We start from the raw sequence: 13,999 nt of genomic DNA, 5'->3' as shown, positions 1-13,999 counted from the left end.
AACCTGTCAGCACCCAAAGCCAGTGAGCTCACTGAAAGCTCACTGAGAGTTACAGTCAGTATCTGAATAGGTGATTTAATAATAAACTGGTCTTAAATACATCTAAAACTAAAAACATTTCATTTGGTTGAACACATTCTCTATGACCTAAACCTCAACTGGAGTTGTGTATAAAGGGTGTGACCATTGAGCAAGTTGAGGAAGCTGGATGGTCAATTATCATGGTCAAGTCATATTGCTAAAGTTGTTGTGAAGAAAAGGGAAAGGGGGACACCTAGTCAGTTGCACAACTGAATGCCTTCAACTGAATTGTGTCTTCTGCATTTAACCCAACCCCTTAGCATGTTTTGCTAAGCACTAGAGCCTGAACAACTGCACTAGTTGTTCAGGCTCTGGTCTTGTCCCATCTTGATTATTGTCCGGTAATATGGTCAAGTGCATCACAGAAAAACCTTGCAAAGTTGCAGCTGGCTCAAAACAGAGCAGCACGCCTTGCCCTTAACTGCACACACACAGAACTTACATCAACAACATATTTCCTGGTTGTGGATTGATGAGAGAATAACTGCTTCTCTTCTAGTTTTTACATTCAGGTCAGACACCCATACATACCCAAGAAGACATGCCACCAAGGGTTTCTTCACAGTCCCCAAATCCCCAGAGCCATGATTACACAGAACTTCCTTCCATCTCCACTTACTCACGCAAACAGCAAAATGACCTTAAAAAGATGAAACAACATTTCATGGAACGGCGGGGACTTTGATGGGACACATACACACTCTAACACACGTGTTATGTACAGTATTTAGTTGTATTGTTATTATTTATTTTCTTACTTGTCATGTTTCATGTTTTTTGTGAACCCCAGGAAGAATAACTGCTGTCTCTGCAAAAGCTAATGGGGATCCAAATAAACAAACAACTCTCTCTCTCTCTATCTCTCTCTCTATTCTACTGCCTCCCCAATTCCTATCTAATAGAGCCACGCATTTTTTGTCATTAATTGCCTGATTACTTTCTGTGAATGGGAGTGTAAATCCTCTCATTCAATGCTGCTTTCCACGGCGGTTAGATTTGGAAGTCTATCTATTTATAAAAGGGTTTGATGGAGTTTAAGAGCCATATGACAAGCTGTGACTAGCTCCCCAGGAAGAGCTTTCTTCACACTCCAGGAGAGGATGGGGTTGGTGTGTAGGAATGGAGGAGGGGGGGTGAAAGGACAGAAGGGGGTAGACTTTGTGGTGACATAGTGTCCACATAGTGTCTTGTTCGGTCAATCTAATGTCAGAAGTTTTCGAGGTAGAAAATGGTCAAAGTTATCTTTGGTAAAAAAAAAGCATTGTAACCTTACAGAAACTGTCATGGGGCGGGTAAGAGAGAAAAATAAATCTGTTGTCAAATCAATTATTGTTCCATTGGTAAAGTGGAAGTCATTTCACACCAAAGTAGCTTACGGAGACAGCCCTCAAGTATTTCAGGATCAGAGTTAAGACTCGCCCTATTTCTGGGGACTGTCGCAAGGAAAGGTTTTCAATGGGGGCTTAATGATGCAAAGTGTGTGTATGTGTGTGTGTGCGTGCTCATATGTGGGTGCGTGTCCGTGTGTGTGTGTACGCATGCGTTTCTTATTGTCTACATACAGTTGAAGTCGGAAGTTTACATACACCTTAGCCAAATACGTTTAAACTCAGTTTTTCACAATTCCTGACATTTAATCCTAGTAAAAATTCCCTGTCTTAGGTCAGTTAGGATCACCACTTTATTTTAAGAATGTGAAATGTCAGAATAATAGCAGAGAGAATGATTTATTTCAGCTTTTATTTCTTTCATCACATTCCCAGTGGGTCAGAAGTTTACATACACTCAATTAGCATTTGGTAGCATTGCCTTTAAAATGATTAACTTGGGTCAAGTGTTTCTGGTAGTCTTCCACAAGCTTCCCACAATAAGTTGGGGGAATTTTGACCCATTCCTCCTGACAGAGCTGGTATGACTGAGTCAGGTTTGTAGGCCTCCTTGCTCACACATGCTTTTTCAGTTCTGCCCACACATTTTCTATAGGATTTGAGGTCAGGGCTTTGTGATGGCCACTCCAATACTTTGACTTTGTTGTCCTTAAGCCATTTTGCCACAACTTTGGAAGTATGCTTAGGGTCGTTGTCCATTTGGAAGACCCATTTGCGACCAAGCTTTAACTTCCTGACTGATGTCTTGAGATGTTGCTTCAATATATCCACATAATTTTGATGCCATCTATTTTGTGAAGTGCACCAGTCCATCCTGCAGCAAAGCACCCCCACAACATGATGCTGCCACCCCCGTGTTTCACGGCTGGGATGGTGTTCTTCGGCTCGCAAGACTCCCCCTTTTTCCTCCAAACATAATGATGGTCATTACGGCCAAACAGTTCTATTTTTGGTTCATCTGACCAGAGGACATTTCTCCAAAAAGTACGATCTTTGTCACCATGTGCAGTTGCAAACCGTAGTCTGGCTTTTTTATGGCGGTTTTGGAGCAGTGGCTTCTTCCTTGCTGAGCGGCCTTTTAGGTTATGTCGATATAGGACTCGTTTTACTGTGGATATGGATACTTCTGTACCCGTTTCCTCCAGCATCTTCACATGGTCCTTTGCTGTTGTTCTGGGATTGATTTGCACTTTTCACACCAAAGTACGTTCATCTCTAGGAGACAGAACTCATGTTTATACTTGCATACTATTGTTTGTACAGATGAACGTGGTACCTTCAGGCGTTTGGAAATTGCTCCCAAGGATGAACCAGACTTTGTTTTCTGAGGTCTTGGCTGATTTCTTTAGATTTTCCCATGATGTCAAGCAAAGAGGCACTGAGTTTGAAGGTAGGCCTTGAAATACATCCACAGGTACACCTCCAATTGACTCAAATTATGTCAATTAGCCTATCAGAAGCTTCTAAAGCCATAACATAATTTTCTGGAATTTTCCAAGCTGTTTAAAGGCACAGTCAACTTAGTGTATGTAAGCTTCTGACCCACTGGAATTGTGATACAGTGAATTATAAGTGAAATAATCTGGCTGTAAACAATTTTTGCAAAAATTACTTGTGTCATGCACAAAGTAGATGTCCTAACCGACTTGCCAAAAGTATAGTCTGTTAACAAGAAATTTGTGGAGTGGTTGAAAAACAACCTAAGTGTATGTAAACTTCTGACTTCAACTGTACGTGCGACCATGTATGCATTCGTGTGTGTTCCACATTGTGTACTTGTGTGCGTGCGTGCATCCTCATATGCGGGTGTGTGTTCGTGTGTGTGTGCACGAATGCTTTCGAGATTGTGTACGTGCATGTGTGCGCGAGCGTGTGTGTCTGTGTTCGTGTTGTGTGGGCGGGCATCAAAGTGGAATGTGTACGTTCCTCACATCAAGATTATCTCTCACATGATCGTTTTAAAGCCAGACGTTAAACTGTCTAGCGACGGCCTGATGATGACTGGTATCCAGGGACAGAAGCAAGAACACAGAGTGGACCAAATGGACACATAATAGCTGTTACTAGAACATGATTTCCCTAGACCCATATTTAGGGCTGGTTTCCTGGACACAGATGAATAAATCTAGCCCTCGACTAAGAATGATGTTCAATGGAGATTCTCCATTCATTCATACTTTTTAAGTCTAGGATTTCGGGCTTCATTTTAAAGCCGAAGTTGCTGTATACATTTTTTTAAAAACATTTTTACATATAAATGAATGATATATACTGATTTGATTCTTGAAGAACATAACTTATGCATGCCTCATGAGCTTAGTTCAACTGTCGTACTCCGTCAGAATCCAAAATATACGCTTGTTTTACTCCAATGTTTATAAATCATGTAAATGTAAACTAGCCTCAAAACATGGTTCAACCTACAATTTTAATATCATGGATTGGTCAGTCCTTGCATCCATGGCTCTCTCTATGAATTTGAGAGTGGTTACATTTCTCCAGGCCCATCCCTCAGCTTTTTACCAAAACAGAGACGGAGTGAATGCTTTGGTATTGTTTCAATAAAGGACTCTAGCTTTAAACCAGCCAATACACTTTAGACAACTTAAAAAATGTACGCAAGATGGAGCTCTTGGTGTAATAGTTTGACTTCATCTGTTGTGTGTTGTCGTTTTTCCAGTGCGGGAGTTGGCCGGACCGGTGTTTTCATCACTCTCAGCATCGTACTAGAGAGGATGCGCTACGAAGGCGTGGTGGACATCTTCCAAACGGTCAAGATGCTGCGGACACAGAGGCCGGCAATGGTGCAGACAGAGGTGAGAGGTCACTCTAGACCACATGTGTGAAACTCAAGGCCCTAGGGTGAGCCTATTCAATCCGACCTGTGGGTGGTTTGAGTCATTTTTTATTTTATTTAAATAAAGGTTTCATGAAAAAGGATCTCAATCGACATTTAAATGACTAAAAGCAAAGTTGAAACTGTGTAGAAGTGATAATGGACCTAGAGTTATAGTCTCCTCACTCTGCCCAGCTTGCTAACAGTTATCAAAATGAAAGCTAGAAAGTCAGGGAGCATCGAAAAATTCCAAAAGTGATAGAAAGAGAACTATTTTTTGCTCATTTTTGACGGCATGAATTTTAATACATTTTAAGTGCAACCTCCGGACCTCGGTGAAGGCCAAATGCAGGCCGCAGGAAAAAGAGTTTGACGTCTCTGCTCTAGACCCACAGGCCTTTGTGAATGTTGTGGTCCTTGTGTTTTTTTTTATGTAGTTTGGCCATGGGTGCTAAGAATACGCATCAGAATTGTGTTAGCATTGGTACAGTCTGTAAGTCTTAGAGCTGCTGGCTTTGTAGTATTACACTGAACAGTGGATTATTCTCTTTTTTGCTGCTATCACAACGTGATATTAACGTTTCATATTTTGTCTTTTGTCTATGCAGGATGAATATCAGTTTTCCTACCAGGCGGGTCTGGAGTACCTAGGAAGCTTTGATCACTATGCAACGTAAAAAGCCATCTCGTCCCCCGAACCGTTTTCCCCTCAACAGTCTCCTGAGCCATAGAAACTTGCTTGAAATTTGAAATGACAACAAAAACAACAACAACAAACAGAAAACAAAATTCAACCAACAGGAAAGCGAAATAATTGTAGATTTTTGTTGTTGTAAAGAAATCCATTTAAAACACAAACAATAGTGCAATTCCAATTGGACCTAATGGACTTTGATGCCGGTGAGGAAAGTGTAAACGATTCCGTCAGCAAAACCAACTGATGCCCCTCGCTCGGGAGAAAGGAACCAGAAGTGGTGGCTCAAGCTGTGGGGTGGGAATAATCAAAAGTGTCAGACTGCTAACCTTACCTCAAGTGTTCAGATGTGGCGGTTGACATTGTAAACATTTTGTGGACATCTATTAAAAAAATAACTACGTACAAACAATACAAAGATAACAGTGAATGAAGGAAAAGTGACTAGGTGAACGCGACTGAGGTAAAAAAAAAAAAGCTAAAGAATTGAGAAACTGAGAAAAGGGTGGACTGGATGTAGCTTGGATGAGGGAAGCAGTCTTATTTTTTAACATGTTAGGGCAGAGGTTCAGAGTTTCTAATTGTTTATTAACACTTTTGATGGCCTAACTGTGGTTGCCTGTGTACACAGATGATTGTCCCCCAAAACGTCGGACACCGATGATGAGACTAACACACTGAGTTATAACGCTAAGCTACTGGCAAGAGAAGTCAACCCCCATTCGGTACCCCCTACCACTCTCATCTCTTTCTAGCAAGAGAACTTCGACTGCCCATAGTTCTGGTATGACCTTTCAAACTCGCAACTCTTCAAGTCTCCATCATACCCACAAAGGGCATCCCTATATCCCTTCAACTCTTTGGGATAAGAGGAGCCTCTGCAGTAAAGAATAGTCTGGGTGAAAGTGAGGACGGTGTCTTAAAGTGACTACCATAGGTGGATTTTGTCAAACGCCAATTCAATTTACTGTGTCAGTTTCTCCAGCACTTGACTTGTGGACCGTTTTTTTTGGTGCTGTTGAGAACAAACCCCACATGTTTATACAGTAACCACTGATATATCTCTCTTAGCCTCAGTCACCAAGGACACTGGGTAAATGACTGCTCTTGCAAGACCAGAGAAATGACAACCATGTCCCATGACTTTTTACGATCACTCTTCGTTCAGGACTAGTTGTGCCATGAGTTACTGGTGCAGCGTCCACCATTTTGAATGGTGAGCTCAGGCAGCCTTTAGGCTACAACGAGTGAAATCACCACATGAGGTCGGGAATGAATGGTGAATGGCGGCAACTGGGCTCTCCGCAAACGTGTACAGTGACCAACAACCCATTGTAATCATGTGTTACTTTGTCTTACAATTACTTGTATTTCTGGGGTTTTCTGTCGATACCAAACATGCTGCTTATTCTCCTGTATGCTGTAAGTGTGACTCTATGGTATGGGATGACAACGGAGGTGCCTGGTCTGGTCGTGGCAGTTCTCACCCAGGCGGCTGCGACTGAAAGCGCATCCACATGTTGTTGTCCCCCCCCCCCCCCCCCCTCCATCTCTCACTAGACATTTTAGTCCCAAGCTTAGCGAGAAACTAGTCCTCTTGCAGTTATGGTACTAAGAGTGGAAGGAAAGTAGTTAAAAGTTGTGAGGAACTGAGTTGATAACCCAGAGAAAGGTTCCAGTCTTTTCCCTTCCACCTATAGGCCAAAGGCCACTGAAGTTGACTGCGGAAGAGGTGGCCATGTTGGATTGGGATGTCGTGATGTGAAAGTTATAGCCACGATACAAATAAATTGCACATCACCAAACTTGAAACCTAAACGATAGCAGGGCCGATTCTACGCACTATGTACATGTGTCTGATTAAAAACAAGCCCTCAAAGCCCCCAATTTCATTTTTTTATCAGAGGTCAGTGCTTTGGTATACCCAGGAGTATACTTTTACATTGGCTTCTGTGAAGGGTTTTCGATTGGTATGTACACTAACAGAGTGATGAAAGGAACTGTGTGTAGTCTTTCTGATTTCCAAAAAAGCCTTATTGTTATTGTAACATTATGGAAACATTAATGTTGTATTATGATGACTCTTGTTATTTTACTTTACATAGCTGACTTTTATTTTAGTTTTTGTTTAGTTTTTTTAACAGAGATATTGTATCACATTTTTTAATTAGCAGTAAGAAATAAATGCTTATTTGTTCATATTATGTTAAAATACATTCTATTTTTTCACTGTAGAAATGTTAAGTATAACATGTGTTTGTGTGGATGTGTACATATATACTTATATATCGCACATTCACACATACATATATATTTAAATACAGAATATAAAAATATACCCAAACTCTTTAGTATGAATTTAGTTGTTTTTCTTTTACCCATAAACTTTCAATTACTCATGTAAAATTATGATGGATTTTTGTATATATATATTTTTTTGTAACCATAACCTTAACCTTGGGAAATATTGTTTGTTTCTCTGGGAACAATGAGGGGAGGTGTCTAGCCGAGCGCCGCTCCTACAACCCTTTTTAATTCCCACCACTCGGTAGACCTGTACCGATAAGGAGATGGCATTTTTAATTGTCGTTGAAATGATTATTATCATTAACAGTAGTTATTAGTATTCGTTTGAGTATTATTTTCATAGATAGTAGATTAAATAGTATACAAAGCATTCAATTAGAGGCAAACCACATTATTACACATTTGTATGAATTTGCCAGACTAAAGGTACTTTTTGACCGTGTACAGACTAGGATCTCCCTCTTTCTCAGAAGTCCCTTTTCTCCCTCCTTTTTATTTGGTCTTTCTTTTCAGACACAACATGATTATCCCTTTGTTAGATATCAACTATGATCCAGAATATAATACCTGTAAATAAACAAATATATAGATTATATGTATTTGTATAATTTGACCCACAATGCTATCTTACTTCAAATCAAAGACTGAACTGCAAATATAAGGTTCTACTCATTGCAAAGTTCCTGGTGTTTGTAAAGCGTGCTTTCTCCCTTTGTAACATTTGTATTCCACTGTTCTCTGTTCTTAAGTCCCCAGTTTCTTTGTGATATATGCCATGTTAGCAATATCCCCTACTAGCCACCCACAGCTAACTCTGTTATGAGACAGGTCAGTGAGGACCCCATAACATTTGCCTCAGCACAGGCTTCTTGCAAAGTGAACACTGCTTCCTTCTCCAGACATTGGAAATGATGGCAACCAAAGGACTATTCCTTTCCTAAACAAAAGCTCCCAAAAAAGGAGAAGTGCTAGTTTTCCCAACTGCCTAAAAAGCCAAGAAGTAGACAGTCCATTGGCAGTCAAAGGGAGAAAGAGGAGATAGTTTTGCTATTTAGCAACTGGCCATAGTGCGATGTCACAGCCATTAGGGGCAGAGAATTACACTACCACTGCCCCTGATTCATGAAATGATGTAATATGTTTTGCTCACGTAAGACTTGTATAGAACCATACTGTGTTCCTTTTTTTGTTGTTGCCATGTTTTGTTACGGGATGCAGAATGAATCAGGACTAAATGAGAAGGAGCCGTGTGATGCAAAGACCAGGAGAAAAGAACAGTGGGAATCTAACCATTTCATATGAACTAAATCTTGAAATGAGGACTTTTTGGGACTGAATTCAAAGACTGGTTAAGGGCCCATGCCAAAAACCAAGACCGTGGACGTCTTTGGAAGCTTGTGTGACGTGTTACTCTTTGACTTCATGTAAAGATGCCAGACTTTTGACAACAGCAGCCAAATTACTGGAATATTCCACAGAGGGGGGAAATTAACGAAATAGAAAAATTACTACAAAATAATAGAACATATACATACAACAGCCAACAAAAAGATAAAGGACCCAAACTCAAGCAAAATAGTTTTTCTTTTTATGAGGGCCAAGTGCTATCGCTTTCAAACTGTTACTTCTAACTGAAACAATGATTGGTTTAAAACCCACTGTGTATGTAGATATGTTGACTTTGTATTAAAGAAATGTTGTCTGAAAGTGTACTCTGTTGTTTTTTTCATCCAAATATTGCCCAATCTTTTTAACCAGGTTTAAGTGCAGTCAGTAAGGCATTCTGAGTATGGTAATGGTACACATTTTAATAAATGATTACTAAATACTAATACTTAATTATAGTGCTTGAAAGGAGAGACTCAATCTACAGGTGACACAGTGCATGGTACATAAAGCACAGTCTTTTCTTTTCTATGCAGACCTGCTATCGTATCAATAATCAGTGTTCCTTTATGCCGTGCTGTGTTTGTAATCATTGTAAATCATTTTTATGATTGCTTAAGACACCCCCATGGTTTGTTTCTTCCAACACTTTATGCAAGTCATGGCTGTGGGTCCCCAATGGCAGCTTATGACGAGACAAAATCAGATGAATGAAGCAGGATTTGTATCTTTTTGTGAACACATCATGCCTCTGCACTAATCTGGACATCAACCTATCCAGTAAAACATCCAATGTCCCAAGTAGCTGAAATAACCTCTCATTTTGACATCTCTTGAAATGTGTTAAAATGTCTGTAGACCTACTCCATTTCACTGAGAACCACTTTGGGCTTGTACCATGCTTGCACAACATCTGCAAAACCATATACTGTAGATTAACCAATGTGAACACCCACTACACTTGAAAACCCCACTTGTTAAGTGAAAATTGACCACTTAACGGTCATGAAAACCCATTCGTTTCCATACGGATCCATGAAAACACATTACACTTAATTGTCCTGTAAAGGGTTTTGTGTTTTCCCATATTTGCTCATGTCCAGATTTACAAACATATCAAGCCTTGTCAAGAACTTGATAAATGCCACTAAGACTGGTCGATGTGAAGGTGGGGCTTAACCTTCACCTGCTGCTATTTGCTCTGCCGCCTGTCCTTCAGCCAGCCTCTCCACACATCTGCTCTGCCCAAAGCCAATATATCAGCACGTGATCGGTGTGTCAGCGAGTTAACAAGTTCATACAATATCGAACAGATGATGGCAGACATAAGAGCTATTTATTTTAACATGTTACGATGACAGCATTTACACACGTGTCACAACCTTATAACCACATAACCATATATTTTTTTATTTTTTTATTTCACCTTTATTTAACCAGGTAGGCAAGTTGAGAACAAGTTTTCATATAACCTTATGAAGTATAAAAAAGGAAAGTGTTCAGGTCAAGACTTACATTTTTAAAGGGGCAGTGCAGTAAAAAAACGTGATTTTCTTGTGGTTTATATACATTTAAACACTATGTTGGAATAGTACTGTAAAAAGCACTTTTAGTATAAGAGCTGTTTGAAAAGACCGCCTGAAATTTCAACATGTTTTGCAAGGGTCGGGTTTTGTACTGCCTGGTGACATCACCAGGCGGTATAAGTTATTAGATCAATAACAAATAGAGTTGTCCCTCCTCTCTGCCAATAACAGCTAATTTTCAGGTAACATGTCCCTCCCGTTAGGCTCCTCCAATTAGGACCCTCACTCAGACCACTCCCAAACAGTCCTATAAAAATGATTGCTTGAGAAGAAGCATTTTTTTCTTCTTCTTTTTAACCATTTGAATTGAAACCAATCAAAGTAAGGTACTTGATTGTTACCAGGGCCAAAAATGAACATGTCACCTGCAGGTAGATTTTGGCATTGGTGGGTAAATGTCTATTTCACCAGCCACGTTGGCGGGTGGTCAGTGCTCCACAGTGCGAGAATTTCAATCGCATTTGCGATGAAAAATAGTCTGATCATAAAAGTATGATCACATTTATAGTAAAATAAATGCTGCAGTAGCTTCTTTCAAAGTTTTATTTAACCAGGTAGGCCAGTTGAGAACAAGTTCTCATTTACAACTGTCTTCTGGCCAAGATAAAGCATAGCAGTGCGACAAAAACAACACAGAGTTACACATAAACAAGCGTACAGTCAATAACACAAAAGAAAATAAAAATAAAAAGATCTATGTACAGTGTGAGCAAATGTAGAAGAGTAGTGTGGTAGGCAATAAATAGGCCATAGAGGTGAAAATAATTACAATTTAGCATTAAAGTTTTCAGCAATTTTGTTTCATAGCTGGTAAATTAAATCGCACAAAGTCAAAGAACTACGAATCCTATATAGCCTATTCCACCTCGCGCTGCAACACTGTCTGGCTGGGGGCTGTGCGCATGTGAAGAGCTGAGTGAAAGATACACAATAAAAGGCCACTCCAAAATATTCAGTTTTGTCACACAACACAATGCCACAACACATTCCTGCATGCTGACTGCAGGAATGTCCACCAGAGCTGTTTCCAGAAAATGGAATGTTCACTTCTCTACCATATGCCACCTCCAACATCGTTTTAGAAAATTTGGCTGTACATCCAACCGACCTCACAACCGCAGACCACGTGTAACCACGCCAGCCCAAGACCTCCACATCCGGCTTCTTCACCTGCGGGATTATCTGAGACCAGTATTTATGTCTGTAATAAAGCACTTTTGTGGGGAAAAACTCATTCAGATTGGCTGGGCATGGCTCCCCAGTGGGTGGGCCTGGCCCCCAAGTGGGTGGGTCTATACCCAGGCCCACCCATGGCTGCGCCCCTGCCCAGTTGTGAAATCCATAGATTGGGGCCTAATGAATTTATTTCAATTGACTGATTTCATTCTATATACTGTAACTCAGTAAAATCTTTTAAATTGTTGCATGTATTTTTGTTCAGTGTACATTGTTTTGTTTCAACTGAGAGAAAACAACACTTCTACTAGTCAGACTCAATCTCACAGGTACAAACATGACTCGAGTCGCACTAGAACCATGGTAACCTCCCTCCCTTAAAGGAGCAGGTGAACATTTTTGTCGCTTCTGTGTTATTTTGGTTTAAAAAACTCATCACAAGAAATTAAATGATTCAATATACCACATTAGTTACTTCTTACTAATAATACATTTAGCAGCTTTTTTAAATCTACCTGCCACAGTGCCTGGTGGACCAAAAAGTACATTTTAAACCCTGACAAATTGTTAACCAGAAATGGTTTGACATTGGGATAAAAATGGCTGCATTTGACCTTTACCTGCTTTATGATTCATACAGGAAATAGTTTAGGCCTATAAGTTGCAACAGGCCTATGGTTAAGTTGCTTGTAATAAGACATGTTTATCTGTATTGCTTCTTATGTCTGGGGTGCAGGTAGCCTAGTGGTTAGAGTGTTGGACCAGTAACCAAAAGGGTGCTAGATCAAATCCCTGACCTGACAAGGTAAAACTCTGTTGTTCTGCCCCTGAACAAGGCAGTTAACCCACTGTTCCTAGGCTGTCATTGTAAATAAGAAGTTGTTCTTAACTGACTTGCCTAGTTAAATAAATAAGAAACATCAGTCTGTTACAGAGTATGTGTAACTTAATGTAACCCCCCAAAATATTTTTTTTATCATGAGGGGCATAACCAATAACTAGTAATGCTGCATACTCCAAGAAAAGTAAAAAAATAGGTGAGGTTTGGTCACTTTTGAGGACTCAATCTCAAGTACACAGTACAAATATTTTACATGATGTGCTGTATTTCCTATTCAACAAATCTGTATGAATTAGGCTTGAAATGACATATGTTTTCTTTATTATAGTATAATCAAATTATAAAACAACTAAAATACATATTTGAATGTTTAGCGTCAGAAAATATGTGCAGATTTTCTAAAGATCTTTCTTGATCAAAACATCTGGCCCCACCACTGTGAACCTCACACCGAGCTCTAGCTTGGCTTCCTCAACTCGATAGGAACTTGCCTTTCATCTCATATTAATCTTGTACATACATGACAAATAGAAAGTGTTTTTTTATTTATTTTAAATGTGTGAATTATTTTACATTACTTTGATAAAGTGAACGTGCTCGAGTGACGAAACCACTCTCTCCTGCTGCGCTACGATGCAATGCCACGTTCGCGTGTTAGTTGGAACTCGGAATTGTTGTAGTTATACACGTGTTGTGTTCAGCCAGTTAGTGTTCAACCAGTTAGAGTGTCCTAGTTCCGACTAGCAGGCGAATACGGCATAAGGATTGCAGGCATGTGCTTTGTCAGTGGCTGTGACGTAGGGTTCAGCCAGGAGTTGATGGGCAGTCAGAAGAGCGAATTAAATGGTAGGAGGGAAATCCCAGCTTAAAGTGTCAGATTTCACATCCTAAGTCACACAGGAAGAAGAGGTATACTCACATAGAATTAGGAATTAGAATACTAAGTACTTTAAAATTCTTAACAGTCTATTGACGCACCCATGCGTCAATCTAAGTCACATAATAAAAACAATCCCAATCAAAATCCGTCAGTTTAAGCTGGAGTTTTTTTTCCATGGGCTGCGACGCAATCCACCGCATCCGCCTATGTTGGCCTGTGGTGGAAGGTGGCCAAGCTTCAGCGTTGTTTGTCTCACCATGAGACATCCCAAAAATCGGTCTTCTCACAAAAACGTCTGTAGCGTCCGATATATTCCTGCGCTTTCTTATATCTCCTAGATATGGCTTTTTTGCCATTTATGAATGTGTTATTCAATGTGTTTCTATGGGCTATAGTAGTAAAGGCCAAATTCTATATATATTCAAATAATTGTTTAATACTTTTATATATATATATATATGTGTGTTAGGTTTTAATAGGATCTCTATGTGTGCCCCGCGGATCTTTATGTATAATCTCTCTGTGTCTGTGAGAACCAGGGCTACCGCTCAACGCAAGCCATTTCGATCTACGGTGTGCACAGATCGATTTGTAAGCAGAAATGTTGTTCGGAACTGGTACAAGAACCACGCAGGTTCCCTAAACAGAGGTTTTAATATCCAACATTATTGTTACATTATTAGGTTAAGGATTTATCCCTTAGAAGAGAATAATGCAGTTATTATGACACACCACTTCAAGTATTATGTTTGGAATTGTCTTCTTCAACTGAAGTCAATGGCAAGCCCAGAGACAGCAGAGCTGGGGAAGTAGGATGGTAATTA

At 39.9% G+C, this 13,999-nt stretch overlaps 1 protein-coding gene across 15 annotated transcripts in view; it reads left to right on the top strand.

Moving 5' to 3' along the window:
* The window catches only part of LOC106613507 (receptor-type tyrosine-protein phosphatase S), a 283,006-nt gene extending 273,993 nt beyond the window's left edge, over positions 1–9,013 (top strand). For all 15 annotated transcript variants that reach the window (XM_082956707.1, XM_082956706.1, XM_082956708.1 and 12 more), the window contains 2 exons: positions 4,150–4,285; positions 4,914–9,013. In XM_082956707.1, the coding sequence (XP_082812833.1) occupies positions 4,150–4,285; positions 4,914–4,982 (205 nt within the window). In that variant the 3' untranslated portion in view covers positions 4,983–9,013. The remainder of the gene's footprint in view (positions 1–4,149; positions 4,286–4,913) is intronic.
* Positions 9,014–13,999: the final 4,986 nt, after the last annotated feature.

The sequence above is a fragment of the Salmo salar genome, chromosome 10 (genome assembly GCF_965601325.2).
Source record: "Salmo salar chromosome 10, fSalSal1, whole genome shotgun sequence".
NCBI lineage: Eukaryota > Metazoa > Chordata > Actinopteri > Salmoniformes > Salmonidae > Salmo > Salmo salar.
The sequence above is the reverse complement of the archived record's forward strand: the minus strand, read 5'-3'. Positions and strand labels throughout refer to the sequence as shown.